The following is a 20,629-nucleotide window of genomic DNA, read 5'->3' on the forward strand; positions in this document are numbered from 1 at the left end:
TGTCTTTTCCTAGAGGTTTTGTCTTTGACTATTTACATACATATTTGTTGCTTTTTTCTGATTAAAAAGGAAAAATTGAGAGCCAGAAAACTAGATCTTTCCAATGGAGCTGCAGTCTAAGTTATGTATCATGCAGGAAATGGAAAAAAACCTTTCTCCAGAAAGTTTATGTGCCATCAGTGAGTAACTCATACATTGTTTAATAACCCTCTAAAAATTTTTAGTTAAATTCTCTTTCCGGCCCCTCACATTCCTTTTTCACTGGATAACTCTGTCCAAAGACCGTAAGGACTGGTACATTACTTAAAGTTAGTTAGCATTTGAGTGATACACATTTAGCAGGCATATATATAGTGCTATCATTTGGCTATTTGCAACACTATGTAGTTTAAATAATTTATCAGCCCCCCAAAACCTGGTACAGTCAGCATGCAAAGTGCAGAAGACGAGCTTTGCTCACTCTTGGCCTTGCAATCAGCAATGCATTTTGGCTGCTAAGATCAATGAGGTGAGATGTAACTGTACAGAGTAAAAATGCTCTAGCAGCAGCAATCTAATTCTGGTTCCTTTCCAACTTACTGAGTGGTCCTATTCTCTGCTCCAGTAGAAATATTCTGGGCAGCTCTGTTTCAAGAGAATAATGCTGTTCTTGGGACCAAACCACAAGTGTTCTTGGTACATAACGTAAGGCAGGACCCTTGAGTCAGAAGCTGTCTGTTTCATATTCTCTATTTATTCCAACATCAGAGCTCCAGTCAGCACTGAAAGCTCTAGAAGAAAGTACAGTTTGGCTCAGCTTTGTTTCAGGGCCACACTAGGTTATTGAACAATATGGCCCAGTTAATCCCAGTACAATAAATCAGCTACTTATATGCAGTATGTGAAACTTTGTGAGCTTCTTTGTGATCCATTGAGCATTTCATTTTTATAAGAAAACAAAAGTCAGCTGATTGATAACACTGGTTTACAAAATTGTCTTCAGTCATGTTGGCCCATGAATACTGCAATTGGATTCTAGGGTGTGGAATTCAAATTTCATCTGGAGGACCTGTTTCCTAGAAGCAAATACTGCCCTGGGACCTATGTGGTGGTCAGCTCACTTCTACAGAGATGTTTTAAATATGGGTCTAGACTTCTCTGTGTTGTGAGCTTTGGTTAAATATCACAGAAAAGGTGACTTGTAGGATGTTAAATAAAAGTTCACCTACATCAATAGAGGAAAAAGAGCAGAGTATCAGAGTCTTCAAGGCTGTCCAGGCCACCTCTCTGCTGTCCTACATAATTGTACTCTGCAGACCCTTGGAACTCTACTACAGCAACCTAGGGAATATTGTGCTTCCAGAGGAATAATAATGTTCCACATTCTTCTTGAAGCTTTCAGAGCCACTAGGCATTCCCTCTCTAGTCCTATGACACTAGCAAAATCCTCACCTGATAGTTCAACTGATATATTATCTCCCACTGTGGGGGAAGAGGCATTTCAAAGCCTCTCCAAAATATCTGACCAGGAAAATGTCTTAAAACTTTAGAAATTCACACCCTGATTTTATTGATGCCATGATGATTTTTTGTCTTTCTTTTTAATATACCTCTTAGGTACTCTCAGTACCCTTGGCATGCATACTTATAATTCCTTAAGTCTGATACCTTAGCATAGTCCTGGTATTCTGTCAGGCCAGGAAACCAAACACCCTAAAGGCCTCACAGTTGGAGACCAGAAAGCCCTATGCTATCTTGAGAAACCAAGGCCCCCTCTAGAACACATCCTGCAAATCAGGATTAGGCCCATCTGAAGGGGAACACTTTGGGATAGGGGGATGCCATATTATTAATTCAAGCATCTCATTGGAACATCTTTGTTAGACATACTAATTTGCAAGGTCCATAAAATCGTATATGTGATCTACCGTGAGTGTGCATTTCAGCATATTCCACCTTGGCAAATTGTCGCACCATAAGAATCCTTATTAAATACTGAGGTAAAAATCCTTTATCCCTTAACTGTGTCTGGCTCTTAATTTTAGGACCAAGAAAAAGGCATCACTATGAAATCTTAGTTTGTGTTAACACACCATATTAAGAACACCTTTAATTGCTATTAAAATGTAAATGACCATAAACAATATCATGTAGGGAAGGCAACAGAATGTTGAACCAAATGAAAAAAACCCACTCACAGTGGTGTCTACATTGTCATGCTCATGGATGGTATCACTCGCAGGACTCTCAACGGAGACCTCATGAGGGGGAGGAACATTGGCAGCTGCATCTGAGTTTGAAAGAGAACAGTATTACTTTGTTTGGGTTTGTTTGCTGTTGTTTTTTTTTTTTTTTTTTTTTTTTTTTTTGTTTTTTTTCTATATACCCACAAAGCAGTTCAGCAAGCATAAAAAATAGAAAAATTTGATTCCTATTCCCATTATCTTGACAGCAAAAGCACAGGAGACACATGAAGAGCCTGAGGAAAAGTATCAAAAACACTAATCACTATAAAATGCTAACATTCTGCCTAAGCAGATGTATTTTTGGAAACATGAACATAGGCGCAATAAAACCAGCACAGAACTAATTTCTTGAGTAGGATTTTCATGATTCACGAAATAACAAAATGTCAGCACATAACACGATCTCCAGATTAGAAATGGCATTAGAGAGGTGTAAAAATTCAGAGCTCTTTCTGAAATCCAAACACATGAATTTCTCAATTTTCTGGTAATTCAGAATGAGCCTTAACAGCAGTTAGATAAAAACTGACCTCTCAGTGTGGTAACATCAGCATCTGAAGGTGGAGTAGGAGTCCCACTAGATAAAAAACAAATCAGAAATTGAAGCTGGATATGGTAAGATAAATGTAGTAGTTTTTAATATTTCTGTGATTCTGATAATACACCAAGAAGTACATGTGCAGAAGAAAATTTTTGTGGCACTATTTTCCTCATAACTTCATAAAAATTAGGCTTAGCAGTATTTCAGTTATATTTTACAACTTAGATTTGGTGCCACTTGCATCATACAACACATAATGTGCATCTCTGGGTTGCTAAGCCTCTTGTACCCCAAATGACCTTGAGTCCCATACAAAAATACATTTTGCCTTCTAGCAGTTCTGTAAAGAAAGCAAATGCAAAGAGATAAAACACAGAAATAACTGCTTATACCCTATAAACCACTCAGTTTTTAAAACATTCCCCAATGCATTCAAACACCATAACTGCACTGCAAGAAGATGGGTTCTTTTCATAATTAATTTTACTATGCTTATTTGGAAATCTTCAAAACACATCCATTTCCAAACCCAGTTATGGGATTCACACACACATATAAAATGACTCTGGGCCAAATGTGAAAAACATTTCAGAAGAACAATCACATGAAGACTGTCAGCCTGAAGAAAAGCTAACAGCTTTGACACAACTCTTAGAGTAAACCCAAGCTGCTTGGAGCCAATTCTGTAAGCCTGGAGCAACTGTCAAGTTACCAAGAGTGGGAGACATGCTCTGACAGAAACAAGTCTTTCCTGAATGAAGGGAAAAATATTTTTTGAGTTTGTCATATTGTTAACATATACAGCACAAGTGGTAAGACTAGAAGTTTAACTGCTGGGGAGAAACTGAACATTACTGAAGTTCATTATATTGAGATGTTTTTCTCACTTCTAAAGGATCTCCTTTTTTATTTGTGATCATACTTGTGCCATGAAACACACATTGCAGCAAGTCTTCACTCTAATATATACAACATCAGCCATGGTCCTGGCCTTGCCAGGTTTGTTTTATATAGATTCACATATTCTACAACTGGTCTTGCAATCTAGCCTATCCTCAAGCAAAACTCCACTCAAAGTTGATATCTTGCCTCCTTCAGGCTGTATAGTCAGTCTTTGTATTACTCCAAAAAAGGTTTCCACCACCAGGCAGACAACCAGACTCACATTTCCATTCTATAGATACCAGAGCACCAGCATATGACCAGAGACCACAGATTCACTGAGTTAATGTCTGAAACACTTTCTCTCTCTGCCCCTCACAGACACATAAGGCCTATGTGCCAATAAACAAACCTGAGGGCAAACCTGATGAACTTTCTATTTAAGTCAAGAATCTTTTCACCCATCTTTTCCCAGAAGGCACAGTAAATCCTCCACAAAATAATTAACTATACCAAAACATAGTTCAGGGAATGTTAAACAGACAGGGTGAGATCTCCACAACAATTCTAAAATATTAACAAAAAATAAAAACTTCCACATGAACAAATCAGAAAATACTTATTCAAGAGTTTAAACAGTATCTTCATGTATTTTCTTGTACAAATAAAATCAATGAACTCCATGCAAGCTTTGAAGTGTAGTTCTGCCTTCTTCCATCTCATGGACACTGGTACCTGTTTTCAGCCAGCACAGTGCAAGACTGCTTTTGAGTTTGCCAATTCTTTGACAAATTCAGTAAATCATTTTACTAAAAAGTGTAATTTAGACAAGATAGCCTCTCTTAAGGATATTTTCTTGGGAATGCTGGTTATGTTTTGGAGGGATTTAGTTTATTTACTCATTTGTCATCTTAGAACTGCAATAAAAATTATTTCTTAATTATTAATTGGTCTGATGAAACATTTTCCAATAAAGTTCACCTAGCTTCAAGAGGCCTCTTTTACCAGTTTCAATAGGAAGTATATTACATCTATAACAGAGTGTCACCAAATAACAGCATCAGAGCATTTTAGTGCATCATGTTTAATGTTCAGAAGCAGGAATGACTCTACTTTTCAGTAGAGGTGAACCAGTTTGTTATTTTATTCCTTACAAACTATTCAGTGTAACTAGGGTCAGAATAGAAACTCAACAAAAGCAAAGTGATGAATAGTAAAAACTCTGCTACAGGATTTTTAATGTTCTGGTCTTTCAAACCTATATCTAGCCATTAGCTGAGTCCACCCCCTTTTCTAAAGAAGAGGGCAACAAGATACATGATTTGCTGTGGGAAGCCCTGATCCCAACCTGAGACTCATGGGTCTTGATCCAGGTGGCCATAGATTGGTGCCCAGCATCCTTTGAGGGGCCTCCAGGCACTCCTGACCTCCAGCTACTGCCCCACAAGGCACAGGTCACCCATGCATCCCACATTGTCCCTGCCAGCCTTCTGCACACTTGTGCTGCAACTAAGGGCATCTCAAAAGGACCAAAATTACTATTTGACCAACTGAGCACCCAGTTCTGGGGTGGGTTAGCCTTGGCCAAGGGCCAAACACCCACCTAGCCACTCTCTCAGTCCCTCCATCTCCGTAAGACAAGGGAGAAAATATGATGAAAAGCTTCTTGGTTGAAATAAAGCCAGGAAGATCACTCACCAATTACCTCCATGGGAAAATCAGACTCAACTTAGGGAAAACTAATTTATTGCATATTTGAGTACATTTGGGTAGTGAGGAGCAGACTAACATTAAAACACCACTTCTTCACCCTGTCCCAGGCTCAGCTTCACTCTGGACTCCTCTACCCAGCACACGCTCTACAGGGGCAGCAGCTCCTTCAGGAAAGTCCTGCTTGCTCCAGTCTGAGTCCTCCCTCAGCTGCAGGGAATACATGATTTGCCATGGTGTGGTGCCTTTGGCCTTGGCATTCCCCACACCACTGTTTCTCATTCTTTTTGCTCCCTCTTCCTCTCTCTGTACCATGTTTTTGCCCTTTTTCACACAGGCTTTCCCTGATCTGCTGCTGCCACCAGTGTAGGGCTCAACCCTGCCCATCAAAGCTGTCTGGAACAGCCTCACGGCAGCCCCAGACCCACCCAGAGAGGAGCCCCCTGAATTAAGTTGCTTAAGTTTTTAAAGGAAAAATCCTCAAAGTAGACAAGGAGCCCCAAACAAAATGCTGTGGCATAAATCACACTTTCAAAAGAGGAGCTGTTTACAAATGGAAAGGCCTAATATCTTTCTCAATTTCTACTTCAAGATCAGATTACTGGTCCTAGACACATTAAAGTGAAGTTCTCCAAGTTTCAAAAGTCCAAGAGGACTTTCTCTGTGACTGACCCCAACAAATGGCAGCTCCCCAACAGGGTACTTCTGTCACAAGCATCACCTTAGGCACTGGTTTAGCCACATGGTTACAACCACAGCCCAAGCCAGGCCTTGGGGCAGCCATGATAGCTCTGAAAGGTGAGGTGAGAGTAAGGCCAGTGTCACGGTGAGAATTAAGGTTGTGTAACAAACCCAGATCCTTAAGAAATAACAGACCACACTCTTTGTCAAGGCTAGGTAATATATTCTTACCGGTGCTGAGGGGCTTTTAAATACAAGCCCTCAGGAGCTACCAAATTTTCTGACAGAATTCCAGTGCACAGCTGGCTGAAAATTAAAAACCAAGCACTTGAACATCACCTAATAAATCTAACCAAACCAGTCAAACACCAAATTTGGTCAAACGATCAACTACCACTTTTTTCCAAGAGGATGAAAATATAGTTTTAAGGACACTATGCTGTAACCAAGCTCACTTTATGCACAATATTGATTTTTCATTACTTTACTAGAATAATGAGATCTGCTTTCTTTTTGCCTTCTACTTCCCCTTAACATTTTTCAAATGCCTACTTTATTGATCACCTAAAAATGCATCAATTTTACTGGGCACCTATAAGGAGGTAATTAAAAATGTACATGGTAATGCATATGAATTGTCTGAACACATCACTTTTCAAGGTAAAAACAGATTCAAATTTGCTCTCATTTGCACCACTTAAAATACACAAGATTTTGTATGGTTTTGCCCCAGGATTAATCCAGGGCCCACACTTGATTTTTAATTCTACCTACACAAGCAAGCCACTTCAGGTAGAGGGACTGTATTCCAACAAGAGTTTATTGTGAATTTGACACAGACATATGAAATGTAATTTCCATTGTCCTACCTGCATGAGTGATTCCCTGGATCATCTTGGCTGAGCAGTAAGCAAAATATAAAAACATACACATATGTATGGAGAGCAGGAAGGAGTACAGACAAGCAGATGTCTATGCACCAGAACAAACAACACTGCACTTGTATTTCCTTGGTAGAAACAAGCGGTTTCAGATCACACAGCTCTGTTAGACACCAGGATCCAGGCAGGTGTAAGACAAGACAAGGGCCTAGGAAGATGATCTGAAGCAAACAGTGCTTATGGACAGCCTATACATATTACTACAGCAATCACAGCTCACAAATACAGCCTACATTCCCCTTCTTGTCAAGGCCCATGGTACAACTTCTGTGTGACATCAGTCATGTCAGGAGAAGACGTGACAAGTTCCAGTCCACCAAAGCATAAACAGAGTTCCACTGACTCATAGGCCTAAACTGGTTCTTTATGTGCAGCCATACTGTGTAATTAAGGAGAAACAACACTGGACCTGTCAAATGGGCCATCACTGATACCATTTCACAGCTCCCCATGAAGTTCTATGAAGGTATTAGATTTTTCTCTACATTTCTCTTCAACGTTTAAGACAAACCCAAGTCTGTGGTTGAAGAAAATAACATCTTCAGATTTGCAATACACGTTCTGGACATCCACCAGTTTATCCATTATTTATAAGATAGTTGGTCAATTTGAATGTTCTAAAGTCTAACTGGCTATGTCAAGCATTTCTTTTTCTTGAACAATATTACTTCAATTCTCATATTGCACAAAGGAGAGAAAAATTTATTGTCTGATTTTTCTCATTTTTGAATATTTCAATCACACAGTCTTGAACCAACTAGTGTGCAATTTAAGAAGTATTCTTATGCAATTTCAGAATGCAAGACAAAGCCTTGTAATCAGATTCTCTTCCTTTTAAATTTTACATGTGTTTATCTTAATTTTCATTTAGGTAGTTCTTGAATTTTAATCTCTCTTGGTTCTAATTAAAACAGGACAAACCTTTCATATTTGCTGCCAGACAGTAGGGAGCACAAAAGAAAATATGCAAGTGAAAAGGAACAGTGTGGAACTCTTCACATGTGGTAAAGCTGTGTAGATGATAAAAAATGTCAGAAATTAGGAATATCACGGCCAAGTGCACATGCAAAGAAACTCATGCACAGTAAAGAAACTCAGGTACCTTTCTATGTCACTGCAGGCAGAACTGCTGAACTGATGAAATTATCCCAGCATAGAAGACAAACTCTTACTCTTTCATGAAGCACATTTAGATAAATAGTACAAAAGCCAAATTGATACATCATCATCCATTGCTACCACCGCTAATTAAATATGTATTTCAGATTTGGCAAGGCAGAGAACATGGACAGAACACAGGAGGTCTGGACAAGATTTACTGCCACTAATTTCAGTGAGGTTAGAATCAGCAAGTACCATCAGAAAGGACACGTGCCTCTACATATTTCATTTTACATTAAAAAATGCTCCTGAAGAAGTGGAAAAGTAGTATGTTATATTCCTCCTTTTCAACTATCCTATCCTCTTTATCTTTTCCTCAGTATGCTGTTGTGCATACAGCATTCAAGCAAGGCTATGACATAAAAGCTCTTGTTTTCCACTGCAAAAATTTTGTGCTACATCTTTGCTTGCAGCTGATTCTCAAGCTCTGGCTTTTGATCCCCCAGGAATTAGACAAAAGAACTGTCCTATTGTCAAGAGACAGACTCCAATATTAAGAGACAGAACTTCATTGTGTGAAGTGCCAGTGGCCTACTGAATAAAGCAATCAGTAAAAGTCTTTAGCTGATGTAGTGGTCTGACACTTCCAACTGGGGCAAAAACTCTACAATGCCCACTGCACTGCTCTGTACACATGTGGATTGTGTCCCATATATTGCTTTTCCTTTTGACGCTTTCTCCTTGGTGGTACTTAGCTTAATCACTCAGTTCCTGAAAAGGCGAGGGTAGCTGAGCATTCAACCTATGTGAATGCATGCTCTAAACCTTACGGGGACAAACTTCCATCCTGCTCTTACGCCACTGTCAGTAATGCCGGATTGGGAGTTATTCCAGGAACTAAACCACAAGAGCACAAGGCACCTTTCTGTAGGCTACATTAAAACTAGCCCAGCACTTGACTAGATGAAATCAGATTTTCCAGCTAGAGAGAGACACCACATTGACATCTATGTAGGATTATATGAGTTGTATCCAACTACTCAAGTCACAGCTTCAGTTCTACAGCTATTTACAGCCTTCAGCACAGATTTGATTTGCTTTAGAGAGGTAGTAAGTTAAAAAGACTAACAGCTATCAAGGGCTTGTCTTCCATTCCAGATCAACCCAAAATTAAGAAATTGTTTCAAAGAAAAAATATGTTTCACAAAAAAAAAAAAAAGAGATTGGTCGCAGCTTATGGAATAGTTTCTTGTGTGGAGGCTATGCTCTAGAACCTATGGCAAAATTTCTCTTGTTCTTATCAGTGGGAAAACAGACAGAGAAATATGACCCATGCCAGGCCTCCAAAGTGAAATGGCTGCTTCTGCACAGTCATCAGAGACACTGGATCTCACCACAGGACAAATCAGAAACTTCAGCTAGACTCTTACTCCAAAGCACCATCTGGAGAAGCCTGCTCTTCCCTGGCAGTGTGGGAATCTCACCTGAATGTCTCATCTAGATACTGAGGACAGTCCTGCCTTCCCTCGAGACAAGACCAGAACAGTTGTCCCTTCTGACACAGGTGGCACAGCTGGGTGACAAGTCAGCTGTGCTCAGATCCTGGCATTGCCCTGCACTGGGCCAGCCTCTCTCTGCACATGTGGGTCAGCAAGTGAGAACAGCAATGCCCAGGAGAGGGTAGGACTGCACTCACTTTTCCTTTCACAGGATTTACCATCCTGTGCCTTAGAGGCTGATGGTGGTCCTGGGTTGGGTACTTATGATAATTTCTTACAGAATATTTTTAGAAGAACATTTATTCTGATCTTTACTGGGAGGTCTGGTTATTTTTCAGGGACTAACATTGGCTGTTGGCAGTATTGAGATGACTGACTTACTCCTCTTGGGACAAGATGTCTGGAGTTAGATGAGACATCTTCTACCCATGACAGAAAATCATGGCTTTGTTTTTTATAGGACTCTGGCTTACAAACTTCACATCTTAAACCATGAATACTCTAAGATGTCTGGAATGGTCTTAAAGTAAGTTTGGATTTTATAATGGAAAAATAATTTCTACTAATTTCTCCTGATGTTCCATTACCCAGGGCAAGTCTACCTGTTTCTGTCACTACTTCAGTCCTCTATCACCCTCTTTATGCTATAAAACACTACAATTTCCAAACACAAGACAAGCAACAAATCATAGAGGAAAGGATACAGTAAACCCAAAATATAAACCAGCAATAACAAAGATCCCAACCTAAAGCTATAAACAGTCTGAAGCAATACATACTGAAATAATAGCAGTGCATTTTTGAGACAGATGCAGCACAGCCCCACAGTGAACTGAGTTTGGCAAAGTTTGCCAGTTGTCTACTGGAACCCCTTTAATTATGTTGCCATGAAATACTTCATAAGATGGCTTTTGGACAAGTACAACATTTTATCACTCTGATCCACCTTTCAATCAAAAGCTGATCTTTTTGCACTGTTCCTTTGTTTAGCCCAGTACATGGTAAGAGTAGACTAAGAGTAAGTAAGAGTACATGCTTAGACTCTAAATGCATTGACTCCAATTCCTCTTATGTATCTCTACATTTACTAGATTTCCTGAGTGATCACACAGAAGGATGCAGCAGGTTTTCAAACTCAAGCTTTTTCAGAACAGATGGACACTATCCAGTTGACCTGGAGGCTTCAGGGAGTGCTCTTGTCAAAGGAGCACTCCACAGGACAGAGAGAAACCAACCTTTTAGAAATCACTTTAGCCATTATAATCTCACATTATTAATTTTAACATATGCTATGGTTATGAAATCACTATGAGGATACCTAATTTGAGAATTTGGGGGCTTTTCTAAGAAGTCTGTTAAATAATTACTCTTCCTGGTATTTTAACTACTCATATTTAGCATAGCTTTATGTGGCCTGTAAAGCAGAGAATTTAATCTGCCAGTTTTTCAGAGGAGCTCAGTACCAGAATGTTTGGGTTTGAATTACTCTACAAACAACAGCTTAGATTAAGTTCTGAGTAGCAATGGAGCAATAATAATTTGAACTTGTTTTCAGTTCAATAAAAGACATGAAAATAACAGGTCAGGTTCAGGTTTGCTTTGCTACAAAGATGCCACAAATTAGTTTTCAGTTTTATTGCCTTGTTAAAAGTGTGAGGAGCCCAAACAGCCAGTTCCCTTGTAACTGTTAATGGAACACATCTCTTGAAAGTCTTTCAAAATAGCATTTTAAAATATTCCATTTTCTTTTTCTATTTGTAATGATGACCAGGACTACCTGAAAGCCTTTGGGAAAGATTTTCAAGACAACCAGAACACTAATACAAGTGACTATGGACACACCTCTTTCCCAGAATAGATTTCCCCCACTAAACCTCTTCAGGTAAATAGCCTGTGTCTGTGCCTGGCAGCCAACAAGGTGATGACACACTTAAGCAGAAGTACAAGCCTCAGATTGGCTGAGCTATTTTGAGCATGCCAACCATACCAGGACAGAGGCTCACATGCAAGAACCACCAGATTTCTCCACCACACTTTTCTTTACGTCCTTTTGCACAAAAGTGAATTTTATTCATCTCCAGTGCACCAATCAGTGTCAGCAGCAGCAAGAACCAGAGAAACTATCTACTACTAGCCTTTAGAAAGGGAAAATTACTTACCCACATGACCAATCAGCACAGGAACTGAGAAGAAAAAGAGAGAAAAGGTTACAAAATGTCACGGCTCAGCCATCTTGTCATCTCCAGAGAAAATAAAATACAAGGAGAAGACAGATACTCACCTGCCCATTGCTTCCTTTGTATAGGCCAGTTTCTGGAAAACAAAAACAAATCCTAAATATATTTGAGTAATATAAATTGAAATAATTTGAAATGCAGTTTACACCACTTTATTTCCTTCTGCATGCTGAAATAATTCTATTCTCTGTACTGTCATTTGTTAAGTTCAAAATTTATTAACAAAGTCCCTGCTGAAAACGAAATATGTCTGACATTTCCAAAATACAACTGAAACTCAACATCAGGCAGTGTAAAGAGCATTAGGTTTGTCAGAGGTGCTCTACATTTCCTAAAGTGTTCTGCAGGTACAACATTCTCCCACGTTAGAGGACACCAACAATAAGAACCTTTTAAGCAAGCACTCTTCAGAAATTCAGTATTACTTCTTCTAATTGTCTACAGATTGAAAACAATCTTTTGAAAGTAAAGCTACAGCTTGAAGTACCACAGCAGGATTAATCTGATGACTTTGTTCACAGTTATACAAGTGGCAAGGATGATGTTTTCTCCTGTACTGGTGTAGGGCTACACAGTTCATTTTTTTTTTCATCAAAATTCTCAAGGTATTAGTGCAATTAGTTCTAGAGGCAAGTCAGAGATGCTTCTGTGAGGAACACCACAAGAAGTGGAGAAGGTCCTGAGAAATAATGGGATCTGTTGAGAAATAATGCTGTTGAGTATCCTGCTGCTGTACCAATATAAAGAGAATATCAAATACTTACAGAGAATGAATGTCCGTCCACAAAATTCCTACTTCTCTGCTTTAGGGGGTCAAAAAAGAATTGTTTGGTGGACTGCTTATTGGGCTGGCTTTCTTTGTATCATCAATGCAGGTATATTTTTCAGTAAAAACAACAGGAGGTGAATAAACTCAAGTATCTCCTTTGAAATTAAATTAAAATTCACTTTAAACATACTATTTTCACTTTGCAAACTTCTCTGAAAAACACCCATATGTATTCAGTGACCTAAAGACTGTCACTCTAAGCTATTCTGATGGTTCTTGTGAAGGAGCGTTGAAAAGGCAAAAGAGACTTTTTGAGCAGGTTAGCCTGCTCACTCTCTCCACTTGTGTTTTCCTGTGCTTCTAGGAAAGTGAAGAAATTCAGCTGCTATTGATTTGGAGCCATGTCAGTGAGTAGCCTTCTCTTCTTTCTAGGACATGAGGGCATTGTGATCACAGCTAGAACCGCAGACAGCTTGGATATCAGCCCAAACAGGGCTTGCCAAAATACTAATTTCAGTCAGGTTGCCTTTCAGCATGTTCTTTGACCAACATTTATTATACAACTCAATTTAATGAAGCATTTGGAGATTCTTTAGTATGAAAAACTAAGACACAGCAAGACTAGTTGTAAGTGACAAACAAAGAAACCAGGGAGCCTACAGTGGAAACTCTAACTTGGGGGCACTAAAGCTGCACTGGACTTTGGGTAGTTTTATTAAGGGCTTATTATGCTGGCACTGGCATCTACAAGGAAGATAGTGATTTATTCCCTCTCTACAAGGCTTTGGAAAGTTATCTGTAGTAGTAGCTCAGTAAAAACTGGTTTTTTCATTAGAAAAGGAGATGTTCATCCACACTCAGCCAGTCAGGACAATTTGTAAGTGCTGTTAAAACCAACCTCGGGTATTACAGGCCACACACATATTTTCAATACCTAGTGCTAGTCTGTACCCAGCAGCTTTACTCACTGCTCCTCAAAAGCCCCTGAGACCAGAGCTCAGTGCAGTCCTGACTTCCTAGAGCAAGGAATAGGGACACCCCAGTGAGGGGTACCTGGGCCAAAACTGTTGCAGGGCAGTCTGAGGAGCTGGTGATTCCTAAATTCCCTGAGTTTGGGTCTCTGGACTTAACCAATATGTCTTATTATTTCCAAGTCATCTAGTCAACAAATTATAAGGAGAACTTATAAGAACCAAACCTGAAATGTCAAATCATTATTTGAATGGCCAAAGTCTAGAAAAAGAAACACTACACAATCTCCACAAACACATTTTTAATAAGGCATCAAATTACTAAATTCTCATATAATTTCATAGTAACCTAGGACCCCCTATTGCAATAATCTGTAGTGTGACTGTCTTCCTCACTCTCAAAAGTTTAATTTGCTTTCCAGCCTGGGGTAGGGCAAGCGATGACATATTTGAACTCCATGGCAAAAATCACCTTTTCTCCCTAATTAGAAGCCAAGGTCTCTAGAGTTCTAATATTGGCTTGTTTAATCATTTAGGACAGAACAGCCTTTGCCAAAGGCTCACCTCACTTCTCTGATTCAGTTCCTTCATTAAGATGGAGTTGGAAATTTACTTATTGCACACAGACTGAAAAGATTATTTAATGTTTTCACACTTTCAATACTTGAAGTGATCTATAAATAGTTCTCCATAACAGCAGCAGCCATACCAAAGCTGAGGGGAGCTTTTACTCACTGAAGCTATCTCTGGCAGGTGCTTTGTACAAAATTAGTTCTCTTGAAGTGAGACCTTCCTGACATTATTCTACCAATTCTCCTGATGCTGGGACCTGAGTTTTGTGTCTGTTGCTTTAGTGCTTGCCTTTCTCAACAGTCATTTTATGTAATGAAAAGTTATCATGAATTAATACCAACACATTAAACACAGGCTACAACAACACAGCAAATCACATGTAGTACCAACCAGATGAGCTTCTGTCAACTCAGGATGTTGCAGAAAAGCCATTATATAGGATATTCTTGCCTGATCCTAAGAGACTATTGTTATGCACAGAAGGCAAAATATCCTGAGGGTAATCCCAGGCAGGAGAAAAAGGCAAAGGAAACGTCAAGGAGATCTAAAATAATCCTGTGGCGTGCAACATAATCCCATATTAGTTAATCCCATCTGTGTAGTACTGTATGAAGTATATTTGATTTAACCCACCTATACACCTCATTTACAACAGGAAAATCACACCAAGAAATGGTTCTTTATCTGCCAGTCCTGATTTCCCACCATGGTGCATGGCAGAGCCACACTGTCATGAAGGCAAGGCCACAGCACTGGGGATTATTCAAGGAAAGGGAGGACAATGCCCAGAACTGAAGCTATAGAGAAAGGCCAGAACAGGAGCAGTGCTTTGAGGCACATCCCTGACAAGTCAGGTAAAAATACTGTTTACAGTGAGTTAGAGGAGAAATTGCAGGAGCAGCTTAGTGGAACAGGTATTATTTCAACTATGTGCACCTTGAAATGAAGGCCACAGACATATATAGTGCAAGAGTGGAGGGGTTTTCTTTTTAAACCAGAGGAGGCTAAAACTTGTAATGCAAAGAATGAAAGTTAATAAGAGAACAGTAAGTGCATGGATAAGAAAAGGGCTGAAGAAAATCTGACACTATGGCTGAAAGGAGGGCAACTGAAATTTTTTTTGCATGCATAGAAGGAGATGGGGGATGTGAAAGAGCAGATATGATCTGCTTTTTTCCAGATTTAGAAGAAACTAAAGGAAGTGTTCTATGCAAAGAAAACAATGTAAAGAACTGGAAAGAGTGGTAAGGACACTTAATTAAACAGAGAAAGACAATGGTAAGCAAGGAAGGTCACAGAACAGGGGAAGAAGAGAGACAGCAGAAGAAATTTTCCACAGGAACCTGAGGAATAAAAAATAATCTGCCCCTGTGATGTGTTCAAACAACAGCACTGGGAGTAAATGGTTACAAATAATTAATATAATTGGGATACCACATCCCACCTTCGAATACGGCTCTCAGAATTCAGGCAAAATCACTCATTTTACATTGCTAAATACCCATTTCATCATGCTAAGGAGGTGTTTTGTTATGCCACCCATTCAGGCATCCTCAGGCAGGGTTGCCTTCTCCCCTCTTATCCTAATCTGTCACTGAGCAGTTTATGCTGCAAACACAGTGAAGCAGATAGAGCTGCTCATGGGCTGGAAAGTAAATACTACACAAAAGTACTGCTGAGTCAACACCTTGAAGAGTTTGTATCTTGTCCTGGGAATTTTTCAAGCTGCCTTTCAGTAGATTAGCACCTCCCATCACAGTTTGGGGGATTCCTGGGGAAATTGTCTGCCTTTTGAATCTCAGGGAAAGCTCTACCACTAACTCATTTCCGCACTAAATCTCAGCTTAACTCTTGGCTCTCAGACCCACCAGAGTGGGCAGAGCACAGATTCTCCTCTCACCAGCAACCAAAAAAATCTCACAGACCTGCTTCCTTTGGAAAGGATTCATAACCTAGTTCCTGCTGTCCCAACAACAGGTACTGTGCCCCTGTTGCATAGAGCAACAACTGCCCAACACTGTCAGATATACTTTGTTAAAGAACTGGGGTTGTACAGGAGTCCTCAGCAGGTATGGTTGAGTATCTGCTCAACAGATTAAGTTGCATGGGTTCCTTTAAGGCTTCATTTCTCATAACAGCTTTTCTCAACATCTCTTGTCATTGTAGACTGTCATCAGATCTGTAAGGAACAGCAACTCCTTAAAACTTTATTTTCTGAAATTTGATTGAAATCCGGGGAAATTGAAATTATAACGTGTATTACATGCCCGCATTGGAAATACAGGATGCAGACAAAACTTTACACTGAAGGCCCTGCAGGATCAGGCTTTAAGCTGTTTTTTGCTATGGACTCAGGAAGGCGTCCTGTATGCCAGCTGTAAATTCTCCTGTGAACAGCACAGGTTGTGTTGCTTTGGCAGCAGTGTCTCAATCCCATAGCAAGTCATCCATGGTTCTTGGGAAATCAGTATCTCCTCACTTGGATTTTCCAGAAAATGTCTAGCACAAGTTGGGACATGGCCACAATCACAGGGGAGCGTCAGGGCGAATTTGGCAATACTGGAATTCCAAAAATACATGTCTCAAAGCATAGAATGGGATGAATGAGGATGTTACAGAGGATGAATGTTACATTCTATGTAACAGGGTTTTACTCCCCACTGAAAATACATCTACACAGTAAGGAACACAAGCCAAGTTAATTTATAGGAAGGAATGTTTACATGAAGACTTATACTGGAAAAAAACTCACCCTATAGATTGGAATTACCTCTCCATTTGCATTTCTGTCAGGAATTGAAAAAAAAGATGGGTTGACAATCTCACAATTTGTAAATCTACTTAACATCCAAAGAAATTAGTTAGGATAGTGTTCTTCATATGTCAGTTAACATGACAACAAAAATTAATATGAAAATTCAAGGGGAAAAATATTTTAAATATTTTTTATGCTTGGCATTAATATGTCCACCTGCTCATTCTGAAAATCTGGCAGGTGATCTGCTTAAAGAAACTCAGGGTATATTCTGTACTGGTGCATACAGAACATGCATGTATATAAGATATTATATGGAAACCCCCAAAGGTAGACCTCACATCTCCAAGACAAAAAAAGAAGTATGAAAGCTGAGACAAGCTTGTCTAAGCTTCAACTGATATCCAGTAAAAAAGTATGTTAAAAGTAAGAGAAAGGATTTTTCTCAATATGAACTAGGTTAGGATGGAGCAGACATTGCAGCATCTGTGGGAGTGTGACAGTGATTACTGGGGATTAGAGGAAAGGGTAAGAAAGAAAACCAAGGAGGAAGGCTAAGAAGATGGCATTTAATTACACTGCTTGTAACAGACCCTCCACACTATAAGAAAAGCATCATGAAAGCATGAATTTGCTGAATTACTGTTTATTAAAAGTAAACCCACAGATTTAATTTGCCTAATTTTCAGATACACAGAACTTCTTTGGGGGGGGGGGGTGGAATTCAGGACATGCAGTATTTCTAAAAATTAAATTTCATGTTGTAATCTACCAAAAAGTAATACAAAAGTACACTTTAAAATAATACTGCCAGAATCTGCCAACATGGTTTCCAGAATCTACAAACTCTCAACTAACCTCTTGAAATTAACCACAGATGATTTGCAGACATTGGAGAGCAGAGGAAGATTAGAAACAAGTGGTATTTAATGAGGAGTGTAATGGTCAAACAAAAAAAAACACTTCAGAAGTGAATCTTCCTTTTAAGCAACAGTGTGGCCCATTCACAGGTACCACACCTACGCACTACAGAGTCCTGTGCATGCAGTGAAACTACAGCAGCCCTTTGGTGATCGGCTCCTTGCTTTAAGGATCAAACTTAAAGAATGGGGAAAAAAAAATAACAACAGCTAATCATGACCAAATGAATGAGCATTCTGTAATAACGAGAGGGAAGCAAAATCCCACTAGTAATGGAAAGGCTTGACCATAGAACTTGGACTTCTTAGCTGGTGAGAGTGGAAAGAACACGGGAGTTGGACACAGGGCTTTAGAAAGTGTGTTTGGTCCCACAGGCTGAACCCCAGCTCTTACCACCACATTAGACTGGAGCAAGCAGCTACCAGGAAGAAGGATGTTCTTAAAAGCAGAGATGTATCCACTGCATCTGTTTGAACTTAACATTCTCACAGCTGCTTTAAAAAGGTTTTACACTCTGACAAGAATTTTGTGCACAAGCACATATGAGAAAGGTGAGTCAGTACTAGAGCAATTAAATCCACTCTCTGACCCATGCATTTAAAAATACCATTGGATCTTTTGACAGTGACTGACTGGGGGATAGGGTGCTCTTGCCTTCAGTCTTTGGTTCAAAGTCAAATTGAGTTCAGCTTCTTATTCAAAAAAAGTCAACTGACTGATTTGTGACATTTGGGGGAGCACAGAGGTGACAGCATTTGGTCCCTCTTGTCACAGACTAGTCCGCCATCAAATCAGCTCATGAACTGTAATGAACAGTTTCCACGTGTTCCCCAGAGATGTGGGCAGGGCCTTCTTAGTTCCCATGGCAACACTAAAAAAAAACACTACTAACTCTAGCTAAGTACTGATATTGAAATGCTAATTAGCTAATTGCTCTGTTTGTTTTCTCTAAACTACCTGGAGATAACTGGCCTCCCACCTCTCCACGCTGCCATTCTGGGACTAACATGCAAATAAAAAACCCTTAGGATCATGGGAGTATTTTTAGGAGATAAAAAGGACTATAAATCAAAAACTGAACACAGTAGAGGAGTCTAGACAAATGCTCTAGCTGAGGAAGAGGGAAGCACATCCCCTGATTGACTTTTACCCATCACCATCACCTAAGAAAGAATAGACTAGATTAGGCTTTGAGAAGCAGGGCTACAGAGAGAGAGCCCTGGTGCTGCCACCATGGAAGGAGTGGGGACAGCTGTTGTTCTGGACTTCAGCAACAGACTCTGCACGCCATGCCTCCTCACCCTGTGGCCACCGGTGTGCCACAAGGAAAGAAGAAGGGACAGCTGCTGCTCTGGACTTCAGTGACAGACTCTGCATGCCTCCTTCCTTTTGGCCACCTGGGAAAGCTACAACCGTGGGGGCGAGCTCCATGTCGAGCCCCCTGCCCAGCTGATCTTTTTAATAAAGAGCTGAACATTAATAAAAGCATTAGCCCTGTTTATTTCATGAACCATCACCTTTTACCACTTGCGCTGAAAGAAAATAGAATAATGAACAGACCGTTTTCCAGATTACGGCATTGCTGAAGGGAATATATCCATCTACAGGAGAAAGGAAACCTTCTGAAAAGATCAAACCCAGAGCACTTTATGTGACTCCACTGAAAGCCTGCAGAGCCATACCCAAAAAGGGAGAGCAGCAGTGGGAAGTTAGATGCATCATCCTGTTTCCAAGAGTAATCTTGGTTTGTCTTAGTAAACTCCCATTATAGATCATCTCACTGCAAAAATTGAACACAAAACAGTTACATGCACTGTGTGCATGAAAAAAATATCACATTAATTTTATTTCTCTCTATCTTTTTGCAAAGACTTCAAGGGCAACAGCATCATCAGACTTCACAGAAGCAATCTTTGGCTCGCATCACCTGGGAAGACTACCATGCAGGCTCATGGTAAAAAAAACCTTCTCTCCATTATCCACATCAGTTTCCATATTCACATTCCTTAGTGCACATTCCTCGCACAGAAGTCCAGCAAAAAAGCAGGAGGGGAAGAAATCAGCACATCCACACTGACTGAACATTACTGTTTCTATGGGGTTAGACATTTAAGACTTACAAGCTTCATAAAACTACTACTCCATTAGCCTGCAAAAGTAATCTTAAAGAAGATCCATAAGCCACCACACATTTTAAGAAGCCTTTTATCCAGAGAAATTAAGATATCTTACTGTATCTTAGATGAATACAAACGTAGGCACTTTATTTTAAAATTCACCAACTCCTGAAATTACATCTTTGTATTTCATTTGAGACAGGCTTTTTTAGTTTGATTTAATATTTCTTTTATTTTCTCTAAGCTAAAATAAATTTGAATCAACAGAAAATACACAAAGATATTCAGCATTTTTTATTGATGTGTTTTACACTCGTACACTGATTTTAACCTGCAGCTTTCCATGGCGAGTAACCTAATGTTATTTATTGCCTTCATAGGACACCAAAGTTTTTATATTTATAACTACACTCATTTCAGGCAGGCAGCAATGCACAGACATCACAGACCTGTAGAACAACCAAAAGGCAATTATGCCATAGGGTTTGGTAGCACCAGAACTACAGCTTGGAACTTCCTGCTCCCAAGTGCCATTTGTGCTGAAGGCACTTCAATGTGCAGCTTAGAGCACGGAGGCTGCTACACACCCCAGGGGAAAAGGCACCACAGCCTGGCTCATGAGGTGGGTCTGAACACCATCTACTTGTCAGGAACACATCATTGTTGCTTTTCTCTGCATTGGATCACCCACAACTTTATTTTGGAA

The 20,629-nt window shown here is 39.7% G+C and overlaps 1 protein-coding gene across 1 annotated transcript in view; it reads right to left on the reverse strand.

Moving 5' to 3' along the window:
- Window positions 1-20,629, reverse strand: part of IMPG2 (interphotoreceptor matrix proteoglycan 2) — a 52,066-nt gene that overhangs the window by 19,182 nt on the left and 12,255 nt on the right. The window contains exons 4-8 of the mRNA XM_053970946.1: window positions 11,862-11,893; window positions 11,740-11,763; window positions 6,909-6,938; window positions 2,756-2,802; window positions 2,178-2,269 (exon numbers count right to left, since the gene is read on the reverse strand). Coding sequence (XP_053826921.1) covers window positions 2,178-2,269; window positions 2,756-2,802; window positions 6,909-6,938; window positions 11,740-11,763; window positions 11,862-11,893 — 225 coding nt within the window. The remainder of the gene's footprint in view (window positions 1-2,177; window positions 2,270-2,755; window positions 2,803-6,908; window positions 6,939-11,739; window positions 11,764-11,861; window positions 11,894-20,629) is intronic.

This window comes from Vidua macroura, chromosome 2, assembly GCF_024509145.1.
Source record: "Vidua macroura isolate BioBank_ID:100142 chromosome 2, ASM2450914v1, whole genome shotgun sequence".
In the NCBI taxonomy this organism is placed as follows: domain Eukaryota; kingdom Metazoa; phylum Chordata; class Aves; order Passeriformes; family Viduidae; genus Vidua; species Vidua macroura.